This window comes from Bombus pascuorum, chromosome 4 (assembly GCF_905332965.1).
Source record: "Bombus pascuorum chromosome 4, iyBomPasc1.1, whole genome shotgun sequence".
In the NCBI taxonomy this organism is placed as follows: domain Eukaryota; kingdom Metazoa; phylum Arthropoda; class Insecta; order Hymenoptera; family Apidae; genus Bombus; species Bombus pascuorum.
In genome coordinates this window covers 5,683,280-5,707,590 of record NC_083491.1, presented here as the reverse complement: position 1 = coordinate 5,707,590, position 24,311 = coordinate 5,683,280, and the positions used below count along the sequence as shown (strand labels likewise).

Below are 24,311 nucleotides of genomic sequence, written 5' to 3'. Positions count from 1 at the left end.
CGAATTTTCGCTTTCGTCCAACGAGCGGATTTCAGACCCGGCGCGTTCCGCCGTTTCGTTTGCATTTCCCGCCCTGTTCCCCATTTAAATATAAAAAAAACTTCTCGCCTCACGGCGAAACGATTCGACGGTCGGGCAAAGAGCGTTACCCATTTGTAAGGAAGAAGTTTCGCTCGAACGTCCTGCCTTATTCCACTTGTTACAGCCTCCTTCGTCCTAGAGAAAAGGTAAGTTTCGCAGTTTTTCAAGAAACTTTCTTATCCGAGGGCACCGCCTTCGCGGCAACGAGATAAAACACGTCGATCGTCGCTGCAACGAGATAGTCGTACGCGAATCTTTTTAGTCGTGTCCGCCTATCTAATTGCGGCTAATCGGTCCCATAATCCATGAGTTCCCTTAATATCCGCGCTTGCCTGTTCCTTATCTCTCTTGTCTCGTTTCTACTCTCGAGGAAACCCTTAAACGCTGGCCGCACCTATTCGAATTTTTAGCACGTCGCGAATGTAAAATGTGAAAGAGCTAATTATACATTTTCGATCAAAAAGTAGAAAGATTCGTTGAGGTAATGACTCGGCGGCATGGATATAATGTTTGTCAAACGAAATGTAACACTCGTATCGTGTCATGCGCAGCGCAGGATAGACTGAAATGAAATCGTATCGCGAAACAGCGTGTACAAGCTGGATCGAATATTTCATAAGCTACGGCGGCGTGGCTTCCGCTAAAACCCTAGTCCGAAATGCGATACATGTTTCAAACGAGTAACGGAATACTATTTTAATCTCAGTTATGACCTGCCATTTTAGTTTCTCATTACATTGAAATTATGACCGCCACTAGAAATGGTATTTCATACTTTGAGCATAGAAAAATTCGGATAACATGCATATGGTAAAAATGTAGATATGTTTGAATTTAGCACCGGATGGATTACGAGAGAAATTTCGAGAGGTACCAGAACTTTCATGCTTTGAATTTGCAAAAATTTTATTCTATTTGTCGTAGAGACTCTCTCGTTATTTATCTGATATACGTTAATTTTCTGTCCATGTAATTATAAAGAAGATTGGCTAAAGTTATACTATTTTAAAGAATGCCGCAGCGTTGAAAATTAGAACGAAAAACGTACTAAGGGAGTCTAAATCACCGAACGAACATATGTATGTAAACGATACACCAGATTGGTGTATTTCTTTGTTTCAGCGCAGACAATTGCTAACTGCTCTAAGAACTACTATATTATGAGCCATCCGCGCGTCGTCGACAAGTCAAACACACGAGCGAATGGAGAAATCCACGACGAAGGAACGTGACGTTCTCCAAGCAATGTCGGAGTCTTCAAAGTCAATAGCGCGCTAAGAAGAGAATCCCGAACCAGTGGGCAACTGCCGACTAACTCTATAAATTCAAAACTTAAACCCGGACCGACGTTTATCGTGGGTGGTGCGCTGCTGCTCGCCACGGAGCCAATGTTTGCGCCCTAAATTTCGCCGCTGCGGCGATTCGGAAGTTTGACAGGGACCGTTAGCGCACAGCAAAACTATCCAGCAACGGCTGGATTTAATCGAAGGGAGGAATCGATCGGAAATGTCATGCCTCGACGACGAACTTCCCTCTCGACAGGGTGCAACGACGTTCTCGACGTGTTTCCTTTTTTAAGCTACGACATAACAAACTTATTCTTGGCCTCTTCGAACGGGCGTTGGAGCCTCGGACGATCATTAGAAAAGGAAGTTTTAATTACTAGAAAGTGCCTCTCCTTGATCGGTGTAGGATTTAACTGAAGTTAATAAAAGTTTATTACGCGCAGTTTATTAAAATACACTCCTTTACGATAAAAAAGAGAAATTCATGACCCCGTCAATCTTACTTGACAACGGCTATGCGTCCGCAATAACTATACACCTACTCCTTTTGTTTTCCTTTTACTACTTCTTTTTACCCATTTCACTTCGGAAAATATTTTTTACCCTTTGTCACGTAACGCACACATCATTTCAAACAAAGCCTCGCAGTTCTTCTCTCTCTTTTCATCGCGGAAATGTACGCGGGACCAAATTAATTCTCGCTTTCGAAAAACAGAGACACAGGGTCGTGGTGGTAGTGACGAGGGACGGAAAAAAAAGAACAGGCCTGAATTTCGTGAATCGCGAGCGCTACGGGTTATTCGCGTTATCCTTCCGGCCACATGCGGACCAAAGTAAATTTTAGAATTGTTCCAACGCCTGTTGCAACATTTTGAATACATTTTGCGACGAACGTGACACGGGGATTTTATTCAAATCCGTGATCGTCGCAGTTTCGTCGTGATATTCTCTGAAGTCGAACTTCTAACAAACTTCACTTGTGAAACTAAAATTTAATGCCTCTAAGCTGGGAATTGGAACAAAGTTGTAACAAGTTTCCGTATATGTAGCAATTCGTAAGAAATTGAAAACATTATTGACTTCGGTATTCTTAGTAGCTCTTAACTCGTGAAACGCATTAAAAGGAAGAGAGCGAGTAAAATTTTAAGTACGCCAAGTTTTTTGCTGCAAGGTAGAAATTTATAAGGCAATAGCTACTCGTGATCGCGGCAACTGCGACATTTACGTGGTCCATGCGCGTTCACGATGCACACAGCGTTCCCTCATTACGGAAACAACAGCCGCGACAACATATTTCAGCTCTAATCGGACGAGCCATTACTTTCGCGAATTAAAAATCTTGAAATAAATTCCGTAGCTAACATCTCGATAATCTACCGGCGATTCTAAATACAGAAGGGAGTCTGTTTGCAGTCGAAAATGGAGATAATTAGCTTCTAGTTAAAGCTAAACGAACTCTATCTCTTTTATCGTTATTTTTTCCTCCTAATTGTGTGTGTTAATTGTCCCTTAATAAGCTCCGAAGATCCTAGATCGTGCCACCAACGGTCATCGTCATTTTTATTTCACAGATGGTTTCTCGGCGTTGTTTTTTTTTTTTTTAACGAATTAAAAAAATGAAGAAATAAGGAAACACGAAAGCAAGAATCGTAATGGACAACAGCGACAGAAAAATTGATAATTCATTTCCCTGTGCTCGATTTGAACATACAGACACCTCTCACGCTGGCGATAAAACGCGCCAGGTCCGCTACCGTTATATAGTGTCATGTATCGCCTTTTTATCGGAATACCATGTCTCTAGGGCGGTCGCGTTATTGGCGTGCAAAATTTAACGATGGCCAGCGTAGTCCTCGATTCCGCCCTATCGATCCGGACATTAACCGGAGGATCGACATTCACGGGCGTGTACAACGAGCACGGTTGTTTGTTCGTTTCGAAAGATGGGTCGTTGGTGTAGTAAACAGCGGCGGATGAAGCAGCCGATTTCAGCTGTAGTTCGTTGTTTTTCACACCTTCGATGTTATTTTATGAAAGCCATTCTCTGCCGGCTAACAGTGAGAGTTTAATTTAAATATTGCTACGAGTGACGTAGTCCTGAGTGACATGTCCATTTTTTGGATGCTCTTGTAGACCAATATTTTCGAGTTCACATACACGCCAGCTATTCCGTCCTTCATTTATTTGTTGTGAACTATGAATCGCCGAAATTGCTAGGATCAGCAGAAAAACCTTTTCGGTGATTGAAACGTTCAATACGCTTTGAATTGCTTATTTTTCGTCAAGTTTCTTTATGTACTTTCGTTCAAGGATGAAGCCTGCTTTTTACGGAAAATCGTTTCATCAGGCAAGCTCGCTCGTCGTCGCGTTATTTCAAACGAATGCCTGCTCGTTAACGACGCCGGAGCAAGCCACGCCACGCGTTTACATTAATTGCTTGTCAGATAGCACGGACGCGAACTAGTAGATACAATTTATGGGATGAATAAAACTGGAATACGGTCGACAAGGCCGGCTGATAAACAACGTTATAAACAATCGGTACTCATTAAACACTCGAGTTTCCATTCCTGATCGATCCAGCGAATTTCGAACGTATCTGTATTAATAAACGAGCACGTGCTTTGACATACATTGAATGCGAGGTTTAAAATCCAATTTATACAATTTCGATTATAATTACTTAAGGCGCTGTCCAACTCTATTAAAAAGCAATTTACTCACTTTCCGTGGCTTCCTGTTTATGGTTAATGGAACTGGGAAAAATTACAAATGTTTGTCATCGAGTTTACTAAATTACCAATTACAAAATGAGGACAGTATAAAATACAATTTCAAAGTCTGGGAATGAGTCAAAATTTTGTCTTAGAGAAAACGTTATCGAGTTAGGCAAAGTTAATTGTCGGACGTTATCGTTCTTCCGCCCGTGGTATCGACTTTATTACTTGGAATTATAGTCACACCTCTGGCCATTATTAAACATTAACGGACTGTCTGTACGAGCTCTTAAGCCGGTTTAAGGACTGCATTTACAGCACGTGATAAGACTTTCACAGTACGCGATGCTCGGAATAACAGATATTTTATAGAAGAGCTTGAACCAAGTTCGCAACGAAGCTTCGTATGTTATAAGCTTAAATTTTTCTTTTTGTCTGCGTCGCTGTTACGTACGTGCTACTTGATATATATTGCACTATAGAATCGATATACGACGCAACATCTCATGCGTATCCAAAACTAAACGAAGCTCTGGAAGTTATCGCAACGAGTAACCGTTCATTATTTGTTCATATACCTTGATACAAATATTTTTCTCGTCAAATTCTTAAAATTTTCAGCAGTATGTAATATCACGATATATTTCCACCTTTTTACAAGCTAGACCAGCAGAAATCGTATTCGAAGAACGGTGTAAGTTTGTCTAAGAAACAGTCTAAGATTCTGCAAAGAAACAAAGACAAGTGAGAAAAACACGAAGACGCGTCGTGAAGATATTATAACACGTTGGATCCAGGACACAAGGTTAGACGGGCGGACTTAACATCTAACCGTTTGAATGCCAACTGGAACAGTTATGCACGAAGATAATCGATCATCTCGTCTGCACCACAACAAACGACAGCGGGTGAGCCGATGTCGCGAAAAGCGGCCAACGTCGAGGGCGCGAACCGGTTGGTTGACCGTTTATAGATTATCGATTCGGCCAGGGTGACGAACAAAAGCCACTTGCCGATGAATAGCTGAAACTTTGCCCGTTAAAATGCTTATTCGTGGTGCCCATCGTGGCAAGGCACGGACCACGGATAATACGTACCCGAGACGAACGATAAGATCCAATTTCCAACAAGCTGTGAACGCTCAATTAAGATTCCTCAGCGGTTGATCCAAGGGGAATGTCGTAAACGGTGGCGATCGTCGAAGGGATTTAGCTACTTGAAACGCTGAACATTTTATTCGAAGCTTTTACTTAGCTTTAGATTGCGTTTCATTTCTTCTACAATTTTCGATAAAACATTTATGTAGCGAATTATTAAGCTTGATTTGAAAAGTTTTAAACTTGGAATTTATTTAAGAAAAGATTCTTCCATCAGAATGCATGCATAGCTGGTTTCCCAGTTATATATAAACTCCCTATCGACCTAGTGAACTATACGGTACCCTTTCCGTTTTTTTCGTCTTCCGGGAGTTTACATTAGCGCGTTATTGCGCGGATATCGCGTAAGGTAGAGTGCCGCTAGATCACAGGAACGAACGAACAAATGATTCTGTCGGTACGACAAGCTACGGTTGTGCAGCTCGTTGAAAATCGAGGTAACGAGTCGCATACACCGGTCTTTCTCTCTCTCTCTCCATTCGTCTCCGTACATGCTCTATTCCCCCGCTTCCATTCCGACCTCGTTTCTTGCTGCAACGTTGGCTGCTGTAACGCTTTTGGCTTAGTCGTCGGCCGGAAATGTGCAGACCAGTTCGACCCATCTAAGTATTGCACCGTTGCGCTATTAGAGGCTAGCCCGTATTGGAAGCATTCTGCGCCGCGAGACACGGGAAACTGGGCCATTGTGTACATACAATAATTGTACGTACGTTCTGTTCCTCAGCGATAATTTTTTCCCTTTTTCTTACGAGACTTCTTTTGAAAAGTGTTCGCAGCGCTGGATGCAGCTCCTAATTGGAAAGTTTCTGCGGAATTGGTATCAATAACGGTTTCTCTCGAAGCTATGAAAAATACGACAGGATATAGATTGGCTGGTAATAATAAAAAGAAAAAAAACAAGAGATGAAGTATCGAAGAAATGTCCAAATGATTGTAGGATCAATGGTAATTTTTGGATGCAATCCGCAGGTCGTAATTTACCCTGGTAACCAACCTGCTGCGAGCAAGGCGCGTCAGCGCAACAGCGAAATTGGTTGAAGTTGAATCTTAATTACTTTGCGACTAAATCGTTTCCCGGGCTGAAAACATGCTCGCAACAATCGGTCAGAATTTCGACCGTTGTCTCTACCTCTGTGGCTCGAAATTCCTTCGTTACCATGAAACTGCTTCGATTTATTCTTTGAAAATATTATCGTTAAAGCGATCGATCGATTTCCTATATTAATATCCATTTGGGTTTGCAAGATAATTCGAAGGAAGGCGGTATACCGACCAGAAGGTGGTGAAGAGAGATGAATAGAAGAAACAGAGTGATATAGGAAAGCGGAGTATTATACGCAATAAAGGGGAAACAAGAGAGCAACGTCAGACACACTTAACGTCGGAACTTTTTGCCAACGGCAGAGCCCATCCTTCTCCTTACTGGCACAGAGACGAGAAGAATGAAAGGGCAAGAAGGGACAGCGATAAATCCACAAGCGGGGTTTAAAACGTTCGCGGGACGCCTGTAAAACAGACACTGTGGCCCCACAGCGAAACGAAGCTGGACCGAGTAAGAATTATTTCTGCCTCTTGGTTAAATTATTCCATACATCCTTCATCTTCCAAATGGAAACGAGAACCTCCGCAAAACGAATTTTTTACTTTTATTTCCACCAACAAGAGAAAAAATAGCAAGAAATACAACGCTTTATTTCGTCGAATTTATATCATTTTCACGAAGAATTAAAGAAATTATCATTCGTATCGATTTACATATTTGGCGGTTCTCGCCATGCTTTCGAGGTAGACAACCAAGGAAACCATACTGGTTGTCTAGTATAATTCGCACGGAACGGGCGCATAATTGAAAGAATAAAGAGCGTTGTTGGAGTTAACGGATATCAATGGTGGAAATGGCCTGGAGCGAGCGCGCGTCCGCGTAACGTCCAACGATCCTTTATGCACGCCAGAATTATCCGGCGGGCTTGATTGAAAAATCAGCGCCGCGAGTCGCTTTTGCGCGAATAATTTCGCATTTGCTCACGCACTAGCCTGGCTCTTGTCCCTGCGGAGGGCTCTCGAGTACAGCGTTAATTCGCGGAACAATGACCACGTACCGCAAACAAAACAGCTGCCCGCTAATGTATCACGCTCGATTCGCGATGCCGGTACTTTGTAATTCCTGCGTTTGTTTTTCTCTGAACTCCATCCTGAATAGAGGATTCGATTTACGGCAAATTAACGGCTGTTCATTGTGCGTGTGGATCGCGCGTGCTATCCATAGAGATACGTTGTAGAAATTTATTCAATTCCGCAAACCCGCCGAATAATTGTTATTTCGATAAAGCGAGATTCCAAAGGAAAAAAGAGCGTCAGTGGTTAAAGTAGAATTTGCACCGTTATGGAAGGGAGTTTATGGGCCGCGCTGCCCTTTGGAAATTGCGCGATGCTCGATTTCGGAGCTCGAATTTTGATGTTGGGGGATGAACTAACAAAGAACGCTGCAGGCTGCGATTACCTATAGAGTTTTCAAACAACTTTGGCAACCTACTGTGAATTCCTGAAATAAATGTAAAATAATGTATGAGACTAATTGACTACAATGAAAGAGAATAATTGATTGAGTGTAACAGATGGATATGATGTTAACAAATGTGTGAAGTAAAAGCTTCTTCGGGAATTAGAGTATTGAATAATGGAACAGCGATGTAATACGGTTGGAAAAATTGTTTGTTTTTCAGAAGTTTAATTAGTTCAGATGATCGATAGCTTGGTTTTAAAACTCGATTCCAATATGAATTTTCTTTCGATTGCACAAAGATTTCGCTCGCGGCTAGGTCACGAGAAAAAAAAGCGATTATTTAAATCGATGTTGCTCGATGGCTAAGACAGCGGCAGCAACAACAAAGACAAGCCTTCGGATCTGCCCGAGGCGTCGCGAAAGTGGAAGCTCAGACTCTCTAATCGCCTTTCAAAGTACAGAGATGAAATCTCGATCGATGGATTAAGTGGAATCGACGCCTCAGGCGTTCAACGGCAAAGAAAAATCGGGAAAGAAGAGGAAGCATTTTTTAACGTGAATGAAATGCGAAATACTCGACGAATTATATTCCCTATTGTCATTCACGAGGCAGTGACTTCTATTCAGAATAAAAATTTCCCCGATATGAAACCTGACTGTACTTGGCACACTTAGCGAATCGTATTTTCGAAAACATCTTGCGACGAAAGCCTGCAGAATATCGAATGGCTCTTTTTCCTCGAGTTTCAAGCGATGTAGGTTTCATTTCAAACTTTTCCCAAGTTTAAGGACCTTGTTGAAACATTGGAAAGATATCTTGTAACTTTTCATTACTTGTACGCGTAACGATCTTTACGCCGACGAGAAATAATCTTTTGCGATTGAATAATAAAGGCAGAGTCAAAAATAGCCAAAGGGAAATGGCTAGGTAAACCAAAAACAATTGAAAATGAGATGGCGTCACCATGGGCTAGTTACGAAAGCCCCGGCAGCTACTTAACGTTACAGCTACTCTCAACTTAGCGTTACGCTGCAAGCAAAATAGCTTTTTGCCAAGTTTCCTTACGAGACTCATAGTGGCGTGGTTGGGATACGTCCAGCTTGCCACGATCATCGCTGCGCGCTTCGTTGAACATTAAACACACGATGCAATCCTGTGGAGTTCCTTCGGCAATTTGGGTTAAATAATGTAACAAAATTGGTAAACTTGATTATTGAGCTCAGCGCGTGGATGGATCCTTGATGTTATGTTAATAAATAACAACGCATTGAGAAATAGAGAGAAAAACTGTTGCAAAGAGACATGGTTAGTTTCTTTTATCTCTTAGTATTTCTTTTATCTATATAGCGATAAAAACAAAGAAAGAAATTGGAAAAAGAATCTCGCAATTTCTTTTCTATTTCACGATTGCCCCCGAGAGGAAAACCTCTGCAATTTCCTCGGTCAAATCGAAAATTCGATGAACAATTTCCACAAGACTTTTTTATTGTTCTTTGACCGAATGCCAGTGAAGCGTAACAACGAGATATCATCTTCCGGTGGACATTCCAGTTAGCAATTAAGAGAAATTACAAGCTGATAAACAGGATAAGTGGTAATAAAGTAGTTTTCCCAAGAATTCCGTATCTCGGGACGGTGGTCACGTCCCTTCGGTGAGTCCGTGGGTAAAGGACGAGTCCGAATGCGGTGCAACGGGTTACACTAGTCCCGAGAGATCGGGCATTAAGTAGCTACGGCTAGCAGGCGAACGAACTACGGCCTTGTCGCCTTGTTTCCCCATCTCCCAACGGGCCCATGCAAGATTAATCGGTGGTCGTTTAAGCTAATTCGTGGCTGACCAGCCGGCAATTTTTTTTTTTTTGCTTCTTTCAACTTGCTTTGGGCGACACCTAACGGAATTCAGAATTTATCGCTAACAGCGACAATTACCAGCAAATTATGTAATCTGAAGAAAAATAGTCATTTCAGTTGCAAGAATCGTAATGAAATTTCACGTGAGTTCGATTCGAGAATAGAGTGAATCACGCCGATCACAGGAAGTATCGATCTTCACCGAACGTCCTTCTAAGGCGACGAACGGTGGTGTAGTAATAAGAGACGATAATAGTCATTGTTATTTCATTAGAGGAGAGAGTAACGAGTACGGCAGGCGGATTTTATTGTCTTCCTTTTAAGCCACGGCACGTTTTACGAGATTAACGAGAAAGAGCATCGTCGCCGGCAGTAACCGAGCTATTGTTGAATCACGCCGCAGCCCTTACAGCTTAGAGCATCGCTATGCCCTCACGCGTACCGCCAATTATTGCGTCGTTAAACCCTTTGTTAACGATTCGAACCTCTCTTGTCCTTCGATCGCTTGTTCCATCGGAATTTTCAGCAGTTTTCGATCCATTATTATACAATTAGTAACGCAAAATCATTCTCGATTTTAAGATAATCGTAACAGTAATATAGAACTTAAATCGCTTGCAATTTATTCACTTCCGTAAAGTAGCGTAGCGATTTGTGACGACCATCGTGAACAATGTCAAAGCCAATGCGTATTGCGGTAAAAAATTAAGATGTCTATCGGTCTCTGTTCACGTTCGGGATATTGATTAAATATCGTAGAAAGATTCTAAAATCTTGAACATCAGAAAATATAAAATATTTCCACACGATTGTACGTTATTTACGACCCACTCCGAACGAAGGAACAATCCTGGTATCGTTCGTAGTATTTCGTTCACGCAACGAGTACTCCACAGCCACAAGACTCGTAAAACCGACGAACGTGCTGGAGTAGAAAGCGCGACGCGGTCGGGAAACGCGTTAATCGCAACAGTCGAGATCAAGACTTTCCCGGAGGAAACGTTTCGGTGCGCGATTTAACGCCGCCGCAATTATTTTCGTCGTGGTCGCGGTAAGCCTGCGTATAAACCAACAGCTGCGGTGTTCGCCGGGGATCAAGGCCGAAACAGGGCGAAAACTGGATAGAAAACGGCGAGAATGGACAAAGACAGGAACGGGAAGCGGCCGAGGCGGCGGAAAGAGAAAGAAGGCCCGCGCAAAGAATTCCTTCGCGACCTTTTCTCACAGCGTCCACCATTTCCGGCTTGTCCCGCGGCGATTTCATTCGACCATTCGCCGGTCCACCTGGCCCACTGGAAAGTCTTTTTTAATGACTGTTCCCGGCTCGAGAGAACTCCTAAGACTCGAAGCGAGTAGGAACCATTACGGTCAGGAATATAATCTTCTTTTTTCCTGCAAATTTTCTCCGTTCACGCGCTACGCTACCCTGGTCGACGCCTTATGCCCTCCTTCTCCCATCCCTTTCCACGCGACCTAGCCGTAATTCAAAAAGTTTGGTCGGATTAAAAATGTGACCAAACTCGAGCGGCACTCCAGGTCTTTGTCTCTTCCTTCCCCAGTGCTTTTCATACAGAGTGACACAAAAGTAATGCAACCCTAAGTTCCAAAGATAAAAAGAGAAAGTATAATATAAAGAACGGTAGAAAAATTCTGCGGAGCGTAGTGTTCCTTTAACGCTTGAAGTAAACTATGTCGCGGGTCAAACATTTTGTTACTTTTGGCTGAAAAACAAATGACAGAAACAAGTTTGACTAGTGAAACGCGCGCGTCAACGATTCGCCAGAATCTAAGTTTCCAGTGGGATAAGAATTCCTTTTCGGGTACGCATAACCGGCTGGGAAAGGAAGAGAACGGCCGGAACGACGTAATAAATCGTCGAGTGGTTGCTCTGAAGAAGAGCTCCTAGCAAGGAGATTGCGCGCCCGAGGCGTGCAGATATCGCGATGAGCTTCGTGTAATCATAAAACTCGTCGAAGGCGACGCGCGCGCTGTTACGTGCTGCGATACGTTGTAAAGGACGCTTCGTTAACGAAGAACGACGAAGAGATTAAAGTCAACGAAGGAAAATGGTACACGCTTTGAAAAAGCAAAGTAGCTTAATCTGTGTATATCTGTGTATATTATAATGTGTTGAAGTAATTACATCAAGAAAAACTTTACACCTTTTCTTTTGTATATCCGTGACCTGGAAGCCGCTGTTACGAAGAGAATAAAATTTAGTGAAAAGAATCCAAAATAAGGAGAGGTCCATATTATTCTACCCCTGAATATAATTTTTGTTTTGGGTTACAAGGTCTAGAAACAAAAGAGCTATAAGTAGGTTTCTATTGCTGTTTCTTGTAGCCTTCAGTTAAAGCTACACACCAAGGTTAACTTTTTGGTGATGTCCTTTGCTATAAATATATGAACGTGCTCCCTATCATTCTTCCTATTGTACTGTACACTGAAAGAGCGAGGATCTGGATCAGCATACAGTACACCTGTACTTATACTTATTTCAATATATTTTTTTATCACAAATACCCACTCGTTCCTCTATCAGTCAACCTCAATATAATGCAAGGACAGAAGGTCGTTCTATATCGTGGTTATATTTAAAAAATTTTTTTTTTCTAAAATTTATATAATTTGAGATATTTAAAATGCAATTATTTGAAGATTTCTATTTCGATAACGGAACGACTCGTGACGACGTATCGCGTCTCTAACACGCAAGCAATAACCATTCATCGACTGTTGCGGCCGTTATAAAATCAATAAGCTGGCATCGGTGGTCGCGTGTTTAGCCTTTATCCTATTTAAAAATGTTGTTACATGTGACAGCTCGACAAAGTCTGAACTTTCAAGGCTGTTATACGATCGGTTATATTATAACAGATTCCGATACGGTAAGCTTGACATTTAAGTTCTTCAACTTGAATAATTGTTGTGGCTTGTTGAATCAATTATGTTGTTCAAGAATATATTTAACTATTGTTAAGTGTGGAAAATCACGAATAGATATTTTGCTCCTTTCTCGAAGAAGCACCAAAACTTCGCAAGCTGGATTAGTGGCGGTTAAGTCGCGGAAATTAACTGCTATTAGTAACGGAGGACGGGAAACTGAACGATTCCGCAAGAACTTTAGAATGTATAGTTCTTGGGCCAAGAATGCCAGCCAGCTATAAATTTCGATCTGATATTAATTCTCAGGAAGGAGACTTTTGGAGCGTCGTTTATTTGAGGAAACCTCTATGTAGAATATAGTAAATGTGGTTGAAGAAAGCAAACAGAAATGGTGGTGACACATATAACTGCACAGATTACACATTTCATTCTTTTCCTTACAAGAAACAACAAGAACAAGAATAAAGAGAAAGAAACGTAGCTCGAGTGAAAATTTTGATCCAACACTCGTACCAGTTTTAACTACGCAGCAAACGCATAAAAATACGTGATTCACCTTTAAACCATCGATAAATCAGTTTTCGAGTGGAGTAACGTGAGCAATCTTTGCGTCAACCCGTTAATCTTTCGGTAGTGATAAATCATCGTGTACCTCCACGCTGCTTACGATCAATTTCTGGCGACGCTCAAGTTGCGCTTATTATTTTCCAGTTAGCTCGTGTAACGTGCCCCAGAAACGACAACAACTTCTTCGTCATGATCAAGCCGCCACTTTCACGTAAGCCGGTCCTTCTGCAATATCAGACTCTTGTAGGTCGCGTAATCCCTTTAGTATGCGCACCGTTTCATGTTGTCGACGCGATAAGTATACTCTCATAGTTTGGCTCTTTTAAAACGTGTATACACGTTTCATTTATCGCGATCAAGTTTTCCAAGGTATATTAATATCACTGATTTATTATAGTAACCCAGAAAGTATAAAAACGAAGGGAAAAGTAACCGGTTAATTAGATCCGTAAAATTTTTCCGAGGATTCGCAAGTTCAGCAAGCTCGTAAAACACAATTCTCTCTAAAATATATAAAAAATGTAGGACGCGAGAGGAAAGGCTAATCGAGCTTAATAGTTCGTGCCACGAAACCGTATATTCTTTAGAAAGATAAGTTCACAGGTTTGACGTATAAGCTGACTTCTAAAGCACTTTGGTGGTGGAAAGACAACAACGTCGACGTCTCGGAATACCTTAATCTGTCGATAATTCCGTGTCAAACCGAATATCGCTAGCTAAAGAAGTTTGTCTAGCAGCGACACGTCCACTCTTTTCTCTCGCGGATTTACGAGGTTGAAACCTTCGGGCGCATTATTCCTCGGGTTTTTTGCGTTGATTGTGATTAATGGTCGATCGAATTCTTTTGGAAAGAGAATGCTTCTCGCCTGCATTTTATACATATAATCAGATTATTTCTGCACCTTAATAAATTATAATAGAAAGAAGCACTCTGGAAACTATCGATTTTCGGTTTTGCATCGCACACCCTTTAAACAATTTCCTTAAATAAACGAATCGTGAGCTTTTGAAAAGTAGGCTAGCTGTTCCTGCCATTTGCCGGTTCGCGCAGTTAGGTGTTCGACCAATTTAAATATTTATCTGTCCGATACTCTTTTCACGCTTTCAGCTACGACCGGTTCTCCTAGTGAAATCCATTACAGACTATTCACCTCCAATTCTGCAGCTGACAGCTCCATCAAGCCTCGTTGGATGATTGGCCCATGGAGAGTCTTGCTCGGTAAGAGAAGCATCTCGACTGGAATTCACACGATTTACAATGCCATTCAATTATTCCTTAGATTCACATGCCTGTAACTCTATAATTGACATTTTCTTGTATATTTCGTCGTTTCTAAAAAATCATTTATTCTACCGACATAATGTCTTTTCTTATCCATCATGTTTTTCACCGTAGTTTTGCATTCCCATAGCTCGGCTTTACAAAATATATTCGTAAATCACAATGCCAGTAATACAAGAAATCGCGGCCAGAGTTTATCGCGAAACGTCACCGGTTAATATCATAATGGGTGGTCGAGAATTAGGCAACGTACCTAGGAAGACTCTCGGCTGCAGACGATAATAACTTCCTGAATTTTCCGCCCATTGTCGGGAAATGTTGCAACTTGTTCGATAACTATTCCGGCTTTTGCAGTAAACGCGACCCAACCTCTTTAACAGCGTCTCTTGCAATCTCAAGTTTCGTTACACAATATTAACGAGAACTGCTTTTCATATCAGAACGAGAAATTACAAATAAGCAATTCTATCACCGGACGTTTTAAATCTTTTTTTGATAATTGGCGAAATTATTGACGGTATAATAGGACATCGATCGCCAGGCTTTGAGGATTAAATAAAGGATGATGCTTCCAAGGAACGTATAAACGGGAATCTTTCGCTATTTCACGTTCAGGTGAGATATAACGCTGACAAGAAACGAAATGTGGGTGGAGGGCGAAACGTTCGCTGCATTGGCATCCATAAATCATCATGCTGGCATGTTTAATGCATGTTTTTCAATTGTTTCAGAGGTCACGTATTCGCGCGGCTATTCCTTCGACGCGATCGATTTACGGTTGCCACTGTATTGTTCGAATTGCGGACATCGTTATCGGGTTTGATGCTTTTCCTGTATCCTTTTGATCTGCGTACGAGGAAGCACGTGAGCTTCCAAAAAATGCTGCACAGGTCGAATGAAATTTATGATACTGCGATGAACGGTGAATGTTCTCCACTATTTCATAATCTAGAAGACTGGTCATCGATCATCCATCAAGAGCTCTCTTGTGTTTGTCATTTGAAACCGAGTTAAAAGCGTTTGATATTCATGATTAAAATGCGAAAATAAATGTTAATCTCACGTTAAAATCTGCTAACATAAGAAAAGTTTATCTTCTACATTTTCCTACTATTTTTCTTTCGTATTTGTACTCGACAGGGGAAATATGAGAAATTATTCCGCGAATATAACGAAACTTTAGGACGTTTCATATTTTGCAAGTGAAGTTTTCTCCGCGTACCATGCACATTCGTTAACTGTGTCTGACCAGCATCGATCCAATTCTATTTACAGCGCTCGGCATTTTAATATTGTATCGCTTCTTCGCATTAATCTCTGTTTTATTTATTTAGACGTTATCGAGCAAGTTTTGTAAGATAAATTCATTCATGATGAAAATACTCATAACTCATCCTGATCTTTTTAAAATGTTAGCCTCAACTTATACAATATTTCTCTCTTTTCTATCGTAGTAACGTACAAACTTCAACTGAAATATTAATTTTCATTGCCGAAATTCCGGCACCCTGATAAGAAGCACTACGGTTGGCTGCTTTCTTTAAATTTTCCAGCCACATCGGCGAAAACAGGAGACAAAAATTCAGCGGAGTTTACCCTCGGCAAATCTATTATCCGGATGATCCGATATATAGCGACGCGCAACAGGATTCCCGCCTAGCCCCAACACTTTGCCCAGTAACGTCAAAAGGAGCAACGTTATTCCTTTGGAACGAGTTCCCCCCGTCGAAATTGAAAAGTCCTACCACAACTTCGACTCGCGGAGGCACATGTTTTCTTTGCCTCTCTTGCTTCGATGTTATTCCCTGAATTCCATCCGATCGTGATCCCTAAAATACCGTTACGTTTCCTCTCTATTTCTGACCGCGAGACGAACACCGGAAACGTGCTATCACATCTTCAGGATGAGCAAGAAGAAAAGGATATGACAGATAATATTTTCACAAAGCTTTTTAGTCGTAAAACAGATGCCATAAATCGTTCCATTGGCTACCATAAATACCACAATATACTACGTACAGCATATCAAAATATACAGAGAGACAAGCTTGGCGCTTACAATTCCTAAGGAATCAAGTAGTAAGACCTCAATTACTGCTTTTTCGATAATGCAGTTTACGTTGAAATTACATTCTAGAAATATTTTTTCATAAAGACAGCTACGCGCTCGCTAGATCCTAACCTTTCCAGCCTGCCAAGCATTTACGCGATACAGGCTGAAGTGGACCTATTTTTCTTAGGTCAGCACAACGCGTGGCGTGCAACCGGCGTGTAACGTGCCAAAAAATGCAAAGCTCAACGATGCTACGCGGTTAGAGCGCAAAGTGGTAAGACGTCGTCTGCCTCTGTTAGTGTCGTTTCTCTCTTTGTCCCTCTAATTTCCTACACTGGCAGATAAATGAAGGCTGAATTAGTGCTCTGCTAAATAGTAGCGTTGGTTCGTGTACCTTCAAAAGCCGCATGCGTACAAGAGTTAGCGCTTTAATTAAATTTCATAATTAGTTGTGGCTCGTAAGACCGTTTACGAGGTTGACCACGCCTTCATCTTTACACTCATCAGCCGTCATGCACCTCGATCATCGCATCTATAAAATCCGCATATCGACCAATTTTATCATTCGATTACCGAGTCTCTCAGTTCTTTGTAACCAAAGAATATCGTATGAATTATGATCGACCAGTCTACTTGACAATGCCAAAAATTACATATATATATATACTCAATTACACAGTATTCAATTAAATCTTTCTTACTAACTTAAAGAATCTTTTCTATATTAAAATTCCAATACATCAAAGTATTCTGTATTTCGACGAATTTATACAATTCTTTACTATACATGACCAAAGAATCGATTGAACAGCCGTAGAATTCTTAGCAAGAATCGAGCAATCGTTTGCCCGGCGAGCGCCAGAAGGAAACATGAAACGTTGCTGTGAATTAGCATAACAAGATTCTACGGTGTACGTAATGCGGCAACGCCACGGACTTGCCACAGATTTGCATGGTCCATTTAAATACAATTTCTCTTCCTCGATCAAGAAATTACGTGAATACGCGAGCGCAACCTTCCCCTTTGGATGTGTTGCGAGCCGCAACGTCGAGGCGGATTAAAGGGGCTTGCATTAAAGCCGCCTTCCAAAGAAAAACTCGACGATTCTCCATCGTTCCCTCCGCTTTACGTGCCCTCTCTCTTTCTCCCTTTCCTCGTATCTCGCGTGCCATGCTAATTAATTCTGCTTGTATATTAATCGTACTATCTGGACTATCGCGCAACATCCTGTTGCCTTTCCCTTCCCTCTACCGCGAACATGACGGACATTAGGTTAGTCAACCCTATATCCCTTTCTGTTTTCATAACAGAATCAATTTACATAAGATTAAAAATTGATCGAGCAGCCTTTCGTCACAAGAAGAGATTTTAATTAACAACGGAATTAACCTTGTCGCGGTTATCTGTTGTCGCAAGATTGAGTCGTACCGAAGGAAAACTTTAAGTATTTCGATTGAATAATACTTAGAAATTGCATTAAATTTTATAAAACATGTTATAGGAGATAACGAAGCGTAGTACACAAACTCTGAGCTAGTAAACGAAATTATACGAATAAAAATTATAGCTCTGATAACGTATAAATGTGGCCGTATATTTTTAAGTAGTATAGGACCGTGTATACTCAGACGCCCTAGTCAAAAGTTCTTCCAACAATTTTACACGCAATTACGTATCTCCCGTTGGAAAATTGCATTCTGCCTCGCCGACTATATCGATTACCGAATCTCTGAGGCTTCTCGGAATCAAAGAAAAAGAGCCAACGGATCCCTGAAATTTCCGGTGGCCAGTCTTGTTCATAGTGAAAAGTAAACGGCGCTGTTTCCCTGGTAAGGGATCCAACGTCAGGATGGCAAAGGCACTTCGCTGTGAAAGGTTCGCGTCGTTTTTCACTCCAGTAGCCGGTAAGCGATAAGCGAAGCTGGGAGAAACGCCGTGGAAGATAGAAACCGCCTGGCGAATCCTACGAAACAAATGCCCGGAACGTGTTGGCTTCCACGTGTGTATATATACATAGATACACACCGGACCAGCGCGTTTTCGGCCAGTTGAAGCGATCTGCAAACACGTATCGTACCGAGGATTACGTGTAAGTATCGTGAACGGTAAAAATAAGCGGGTAGGAGCGGAATTGAACAGAATAGTTTCGGCATGGCGCAACCTCGACGGGCCAGCGTTTGCGCATTGGCGCGCGCGCGCCCTCGTGAATCGACTAACCGGTGAGATTGTCGGTCCACCATTTCAACGAAGATGCAAATGCACTCCTACATTTGTTTTTCAACGAGTTCGGAGACGCTTAGCTAGCGATTTACAGAAGGTACCGAGGCGAAGAATAGATGGATGCTGGGAATAAAACTGACCGTACCTACTGGATTTTATGATAGTCGATATACGTAGTTTGTTCTAAGCTCCTTTTAATTAAGAACTTCGTATACAGGCTGAGATAAACTAAAATTGACAGAGGACACGAGCTGTGCCGAAGATTGAAAAGAAACTTGCATTATTGAATTTTGAAGCTATAGAAAATTGTGTTAGTTACGTATTGAGATGAAAACTGATACTGTACGCGTAATAACTCTGTAACAATTCTGTATATCAACAATCGAGTTATTGGCGAAATACAAAAAATCAGTGGCATGAGGGTTTCGAGCACGAGCAAGATAAGGGGATGAATTGCAATGATGGAGGAGGGGTAGGGTGATCAGGTGAATTCCACGGTTGCAAAACGATTTATGAGAAGCGAACACCCGGCTGTAAAATAACACTTCCCATTCAAATCGGCAAATTAATGGTCGTTTTCATGGATTCTTTGTTTGCACTGACCGGACAATGGCTCGCTGCAGGGTTATTATTCTGAAATACTACTATTATATTCAACCGAGTTGGAGCAGAACCCCTGGAACGTACGCGGCCAGTTCTCGTTGACAACGTTTTCCCCATGAACACCACGGGAGCTGAATTAGAAACAGAAGATTTGCTCGCGGATTATTCGACCGATCCTTTTCTAATAACGTAGCGTTATTTTAATGAAATACTTTTAAATGCGAATAATCGAGAAGTTGGCACGGCATTTCAATATTCCAGAGGTTATAAATGGAGTTTCAGACATTTGATTGACGTGTAACCTGTTACTTTTACCGTTTCATTTATCGACTAACTAGTAAAAATTCAAACTCCTAGAAGCTTAAAAAGTTTATCAGAAATGTCGGAGACTCAACTCTATTCCAGTATTAATTTGTTCTTTGTCTCTGTCGCTTCGAGATTTATTTCCGGTTACATTTTTCCCCGAATAAGCATCGTAGAACCAAATGAAAAAGCTAAAGGTAGGAGTGACTGATCGATTATCTCTGATATAATAGTACATCGCAATGATATTCGTTTACGTGCATCAAACAAACGCATATTCATTTCCTAATCCAACACTAATATCCTCGCGAAGGCAAAGAAATTTTTCCCGCTTTTCGTGTTTCTCTTTTTATCCTGTCCTGTCTTTTCTGTATCGAAATTAATCCATGTCACTCACCTAGACGCATGAAAATCCTTTGACAACGACAGGGCATCGATGAAAGGCTGTTGAAGAATCGGCGCATATTTCTGCCGTTCGAAAAGGTCCCGTCGCAGTCGTCGAGCACAAAGAGCCGTGCCGTTAGAAATGAAAACGCGAAAAATGGGAGAAAAGGGATGCGCGAATCTGAACATGCCTAGACTAGTCCCTGATTTTTCCATAATAACCATCTACAGACACAGCCAGAATTTCAAATATTCCGAACAAAATGTTCAAAGCGAATTATTCTGGTAGTAAATTATACCGTTGGATGCTCGAGCGACCGTCCGAAATCACTCGTAAAAAAGGAACCAGGGAACTGTTCTCAAATGAATTTCCGCGGAAGGTAAATATATGAACCATACATTCATTCTATTTCCATTCATTTTATTCGGAGTTCCGTGCGTGTCTCGATGAAGTAGTAAAAACATATATCTGCGCCGCACAAAGAGATCTGTAAACCCTAACCGGAAGCGGACATGGATACTCGAAGGAAGGATACTTTGATCCATTGTGAACCGATAAAAGATGCCTCGATTAGATTGACGAGAAAATCGCGAAACTGCGTAGCTCTGTATCGATAGTATCGGTGACCTATCGCAGAATCCAAAATTTTGGATAGTAAAAGATCCGAAGGATGATAAACCAAGCAAAATATTTTCTTCAAAGAAATATCTTTGATACAAACTAACTCTTTCATCGCGCTACATATTTGGCTGTGCTTAAGATATTTGCAGCGCGACAATATACCTCGAAAGTAGAGCATGCCGAGACTCAAAAGTCATATTTTCTTAGGAAAAAATTTGTTGGTTGTACATACTTTATAATATGCTTTATAACGAACAATACAGAAATGGACATAACGGTAATTTCATATTATAATATGTACATAAACTGTATTTCGGACGCCGACTTTTATTTGAAAACGGCTAAAAGAGGGTTACGTTTTACGCAATATACTAGTTTTTTAACGAGTTTGTAATTTTTTCTGCAATTAATCAAAAAGTCATTTTCACAGCGGCTTACTATAGGAATTACGTGTTGAAAATCCCAATCTTGAAGATGAATGTATCTACTTCGATAATGATAGACTCTCTAAAAATTGAACTATATAGATAATATACTAAATGACGTATCTTCAATATCTCAAAGAAAGTGTAAGAAAATTAATCTACGCTTAACTAATATACAAGCTAAGGTATGCTCAAAATAAGTTCTATCGTATTATCGCGACTTAATGTAAAATAGTACCGCAAAAAATAAATGCAATAAATTTTCCTGAATTATAAGAAAACGTAAATATAAAAGTACATGAATGGCCACGAAAGTATCAACAACAGATTTCGTACCGATATTAAAAGTGATTTGGAAGAATCGTGCATCTTACCTTGAACCGGTGCGTAAATGTTTAGGTACAGGCAATCCTCGCTCTGGTTCTTTAGGTAGGGCAGCAGCCTCCTCAAGTACTCGACTCTACCTTTCGGCATTTTGTCGGTAAGCTCGGGCAGCCTTTGCGGACAAACAGGCCCGAATTTATCGGCCACCTTAACGCCGTGCCAAAGCGCACTGCTGACAGGGGGCATAAAACGCAACGAGCCGATCGGCGGCGACGCGTACGGAACGCCACGGTACACCTCGACGCCCTCGAGGTGCCGATCGAGGGTCACGATAACGCCCGATAGTTCCCCATACTTTGTCCTGACGATCCTCGAGCTGAGCTCGGCGCTGGCGGTCGCCAGGATTAGGCCGAGCAGCGCCAGGATCGACGACGTCATCTTCGTTCGCGCCCTTGAAACCCCGTCTCCACGCCTGCTCCCTTTCGCGATCACTCAAGCTCGACCAACGATTTCATTTCCCCCTAGAACTTCTACCCGCCCCCAGAGGCTGGAACGCGCGCGATCGTGCCCACCTCGTCGCCACGAGGACCAGGTGCGCGTCCAGGATGCATCAGTAGGCGATCGGCGTCGAAACGAATTCCACAATGTTCGAAACGTACAACCCAGAGGGTTCGTTTATTCTTTACGACGTTTAATTGCTCCTCGAAGTACATTCATCTCATTCTTAGGCTTTCAGAGATCCGTTAGATGTTATTATCGCTGAAAGATGAACGAGTTTGTTCAATTCAAACCGAGTCTCTTTTCACGTTCAACGTTGTTCGTCTATCCTTCTGGGAAAACCTGCTGACGACCTTTCACGAGCAGTCAACACACGGCCAAAGACATCCCCGAGTCAGCGTTATGAAAAGTAAATACGGCGAATTCGCGCAGCACACTTTTTTTCGTCTGTTATGCCTGACACGATTTTTCGATGGTATCTCTAAAATGGTGTCCTAATTGCGTCGACACGACAACACAACTGGATTAAACTTCGAGAAGGGTAGTTCGTCGTTTCAGAGTAATGGCCCAGATCATTTTAAAAATATCGTGAGAGTTACAAAAAGACGATCTCGTTCTTGATAGCATGCTTGATATGGCGGTACAAATAAAAAGCGCTCGCCCTAATGATGCCCAAGAGAAAGCCACGGCTCCGATGTTTACCGGTTCGCTTCATTCTTATGACCTAGCTCGCTAGAGCGAATAGAGGAAGCAAGGCACCGGATGCCGTCGAATTACGTCCACCGTTTTACTGCTCTTCTCTATTCCCTTTCTCTTTCCCTTCCTTTGGACGGACTGAAGCTTCTCAAATTTTCTTCTTCCGCTTTTACGCGGACATCCCCTCTCTGTTTCTCGTATATATTTGTCTTTCATGGAATTGTGCAAAAAGCATTTGGCAACAACTTGGTATAGAATAAAACGTTATTGTTCTAGATGATCACTATCTAATATGGACATTTCATAATCCGAGCAGCTTCAGTGAACCACCATTCAAAGACACGAACTTCGATCGATCACTAACGGTTGACGAAAACTTCACATCGAATCACTGTCAAACTACGTGTCGTTCCATTGCGTCCTAACCAACAGACTGCCTCGGTCAGATAACTTGCGTCTACGTGCACTGTTCACCCCTGCGATCACCTGGTTCACGTCCCTCTTACGCCGTACTGGACCAGTTCAGAGGCAGTTCGCAAGCATTTAGTGGTAACAGATCGCGTCCCTTGTTTTTAACGAGTAACGGTAGATAATGTAAATCGTACGAATGCACGCAGTCCCTTCGATTCGGTCGGAATTTGCCTCGGAATGACACACGCGACGACACTGGACCGAGAACACTCTCTTCACGCACTTCACACTTCCTGGAGTCATGTGGTGATTCCTTCGTCACGTGGTGGCCGCGTAACGCGATCCAATCCACAGATAGATCGCGAGGATCATGCATTAGAAGGAAAAGGACGCGAGACGCGGACGCGAACCCCGCTGGACCAGAGGAGCCGATCTTTCCGTTACTTGATCCTCGGACAGACTGGCGTCAGGCGATGTTGCTCGCACGGAGCTGCGCATGCTCCGCGCATACGCTGCCCACACCGCTCGCGACATGGGCGGAAGTCCGCGGACACGTCGATATAGCAGATGGCATTGATATCGACTTGAGAAATTTGGTTCGTGTCTCAATTTCGCGAGTATGAATTTTGGTACTTTCGCAACAAACCGACTTAACCTATCGCGACCGTTCAAGTCATGATCAAATCGCCGCGTGTACAAAACGTGACAGAATTACGATTACCCAGATGGTTTCTATTCCAATATCGTGGAGAAGTGGTTGCAGAAACGAAATAACACAACATTAACGTAAGTAAGCTTATTTTTGCATTAATATCATCGAAAAAATGGTAATGGATTTGATAAAAATTCATAACAATGGAGGTTATAACCGTCGGTTTTGCCTACGCCATCAAGTAAGATTAAACAAACAGACGTTACAATCATTCTCGCGTTGAAGTATGCCTTTGATAAGCCGAACCAGAATAACTGAATCTATCTAAAAGCTTGTACGTCACTCGTATAATCTGCGTGCTATCGTTGATCATATTGCAAACAGGATTGTGTAGTGACCTATGAGCCCAATTCACTACTCTATTCCTTCTCTGATGAAAGCAACACGCCTGATATTTTACTGCCACAATTTTCTTTACGCTTTCTTCTTATGTTCACGCTAGGCTAGTCGTGTCCTTCGGTTTCTCACTTTCGTGTCAAATTGTCGAATATCGTGCAGTCCGAAACGAAAGAAAGATCGATTGCCATGCAGTTAGGTAGACGTTTAATGCAACGGAACAATGGCTATCTCCCGTTAACGAGGTAACGTCGAACGTGTATCGACAACAGGCCGCTTTAGTGCTTTCAATCTCTCTGTCTATGCCTAATAATAGATCCACGCACATATATTCCCAAAATGCAGCATTCGATATCGGTGCTGCGAGACAGTATGAATTTCGATCAAAATTT

At 41.9% G+C, this 24,311-nt stretch overlaps 1 protein-coding gene across 1 annotated transcript in view; it reads right to left on the bottom strand.

Annotated features, from left to right (window-relative positions):
- Nucleotides 1–23,342, bottom strand: part of LOC132906169 (neuroligin-4, X-linked) — a 222,013-nt gene extending 198,671 nt beyond the window's left edge. The window contains exon 1 of the mRNA XM_060958077.1: nt 21,317–23,342. Coding sequence (XP_060814060.1) covers nt 21,317–21,704 — 388 coding nt within the window. The 5' untranslated portion in view covers nt 21,705–23,342. The remainder of the gene's footprint in view (nt 1–21,316) is intronic.
- Between the last annotated feature and the right edge of the window lie 969 nt (nt 23,343–24,311).